Raw genomic sequence first — 2,822 nt, 5'->3', positions numbered from 1 at the left:
GGACCTCAATTTAGCTTGTTTGTCGCGCTAGCTCCGAGCTAATACATATAAGGCAATATAGCGTCAGGGCTAATGCTAAAGCTAACAGGCTAAGCTGAGGTCCTCCATCCATATTTTCAGTTAAAGGCTGAGTCATTTCTACCTTCTCCTCTCTGTCAACGCTCTCTGGTTTCATTTAAAAGAGCCAATCGTCAGATAAAGAGCTATATTGGTGGATATAGCTCGCTAGCAACCTTGCACCAATGACCTAGTTGACGTCATCATTTACCCAGAATGCTTTGCGTGTAAATAAAATGGCTCCGTCCATGTTAAAATATATTTTTAAAAAATTACAAACTAAACAGCCTACAGTATTTTTAGTCTTTATTTTACAGTTAAAATAAATGTTTATCAAATAAAGTTTAATGTTACAACTAATCGTGGATCCCTTTAAAACTATGGGTTATGGGTACAGCTAATAAAAAAGTGTTTTTCAAATAATTTGAGTAGTTCCTGAGATATTTTGCTAACAGGTAGACAGACACACGAGAAAATAAAGATGTAAGCTGAAAATTTTTTGGGGTGAATAAAGGCCAGATCTCTGCTGGTTGATTGGCTTTTTTATTTATTTTTTATTCAATAAACTGTAAGATCTTTACCTCCTGCATGCGTTTCTTGGCCGCCTCCTGAGCATCCTCGTAGCCTTTCTGCCTCAGCTCACCCAGACTCTCGTAGTACTCCTCCGCGTCGTCGCTGTCGGAGAAAAGCACCTGGGAGAGGATCCTCCAGCCGCAAGTGTCCAGGGCATGGCCCAGGTACACCTGCAGCTGGTAGCACACGGCTTCCGTCTCCCGCTGCGACATGCCGGGCCCTCCGAACAGGACCGTCCACACGCCGGACTGCTCCTCCGGGAACGAGGGCAAGCACGGCTCCAGGTCCGAGTTGACGGCGCACAGCTGCTGGTGCACGGCTCTCAGGTCCTGGAAGGAGAACAGCCCGGCCCAGCTGAAGTCCTCCCGGCCGCTGGGCTCACCGTCCGCTGGGTCTTCGGGAGACAGCGGGACATCCGCGGCCTCCAGGACCTCCATGTCCAGCCCCGCCTTGGTTGTCACTACGTCCCAGGACCCCAGTGTGTGACACTGGAAAGCACTGGTTTTGTCTCCAGCTCCAGGACTTCTTGTGTTTGCGCCCTCGGGGACAGAATTATGCGGTCCAGCTCTGCCCGCCTGGCGGGTCCCGTCTTTCTTCGCTCTGTTCGGACTTCCTGAGTGCTTTTCAGCAGCGGGGTCAGAGTCCAGATCCAGGAAAGTGCTTCGTCTCTGAACAGTTCTGTTGTGGCAGGTTACGGCGAACTTTCCCACAATGTCGTTCCAGGCCACGATGAAAACAAATTTGTGCCTCTCCTTTTCGTCGAACACTTTGGGCCGGACCGACACCCATCCGGACTCCAAGTTATCCTCCATGGCGAATGACATCTCATCCAACCAGTTTCAAAAAAGCACTTGAACGTCGAAGAGAAAACAAATCTCTTTTGACGACAAACAAGGTTAAATGCTAATGTTAGCTAACGACAGCTAACATTAGCTTAAAACACCAAACAAAAGATTCATTGAATTTAGAGCCGAAACAAAGGCTGTGAACCCAGCTGCTCGCGAGCGACCCAAAACGCAGCGAAGGTCGTTAACCCTCAAGCGGTCGGATATGGGATTAAAACACCCAGTTCAAACCACCGAACCCGTCCCGGCACCGCGGTCCCACAAAAAGAGTGGAGTCGACTTCATGTTGCTGTAAAAAACCTCGGTTGTCATATCACCTGGCCGCTCACCTGGCCGACGCTCGCGCTCAGGGCTGTTCTTTGTCCGATCAGACAATGCGGTCGCCAGCTCTGATCTCGATGTCACGTGTGAGCCTCTGTTTACAAGCACAAGGTGCGCGCGTGTTCGCCAAATCCGGGGAGGGATTTAACCGGTGCTACGTTCACGTCCAAGAAAAAAGTCGAAAATTAAAACTTTAACTGGTTTTTATCCACAGCATGACAGGGTTATCATAACCTATTAAGGTTAGGATATTTTTAATGTGGTAATGTTTTTGCAAACTAATTACTTTAGCTAATTTTATGCCCTTTAAGCAAAAAAAAAAAAAAAAAACATTAAGCTCATTCAGGAAAAGTCTATGACCTTTTTTTTGTAACTTTCATACTTGCATGTTATTTATAAATATTTTGTACATTGATATATTGATATCAATATATATATCAATTGATACATTGATATATTTATTTATTTTTCAAAAACATTGGTCTCTGATTCAGCATACTTTTAGCTACTGTTCTTCTTTTGATCTTTATGCTATTTTTTACTGGTGTTTTGCTCCTTTCGGCTTTCAGCTTTAGCAAAATAAAGGGCATACAATCAACAAAGAGAAGTACAACAACAACAAAATAAATAAATACATGAAAAATGTGACCATGGTGTGAAAGAAAGCAAACAAAAAACCAAATATTTTCCTTACAAGCATAAAAATTATGATTCATTGATTAAACAATGACACCATTTACACAAGAAACAATAATAAACAAGACAATAAAAATTACCTACCATACATACACTGTCAACAACCTGAACAATGTTAAATGAAAATCTTTATAATAAAGACATCAAATGAACTGCAGGAGACGACCAAAGTTAAACAATCAATTCTGACATAAATCGAGAACAATACCATTCCAGTACCTGTTACCTGATTAATATAATTAATATTAAAGCTACTATACTGATCACACAATGTTTGTGCTGCAACTAAAGGCTGAGAGTTATTCACTGAGTTTGTGAGTTGCACATCGT

At 43.2% G+C, this 2,822-nt stretch overlaps 1 protein-coding gene across 1 annotated transcript in view; it reads right to left on the bottom strand.

Annotated features, from left to right (window-relative positions):
- Nucleotides 1-1,904, bottom strand: part of LOC106534987 (junction-mediating and -regulatory protein) — a 36,388-nt gene extending 34,484 nt beyond the window's left edge. Inside the window, exon 1 of the mRNA XM_014031824.1 lies at nucleotides 639-1,904. Within this exon, the coding sequence (XP_013887278.1) occupies nucleotides 639-1,454 (816 nt within the window). The 5' untranslated portion in view covers nucleotides 1,455-1,904. The remainder of the gene's footprint in view (nucleotides 1-638) is intronic.
- Between the last annotated feature and the right edge of the window lie 918 nt (nucleotides 1,905-2,822).

Source organism: Austrofundulus limnaeus, unplaced genomic scaffold (genome assembly GCF_001266775.1).
Source record: "Austrofundulus limnaeus strain Quisiro unplaced genomic scaffold, Austrofundulus_limnaeus-1.0 Scaffold1329, whole genome shotgun sequence".
Classification (NCBI taxonomy): domain Eukaryota; kingdom Metazoa; phylum Chordata; class Actinopteri; order Cyprinodontiformes; family Rivulidae; genus Austrofundulus; species Austrofundulus limnaeus.
This window is presented reverse-complemented; position numbering and strand designations above follow the sequence as displayed.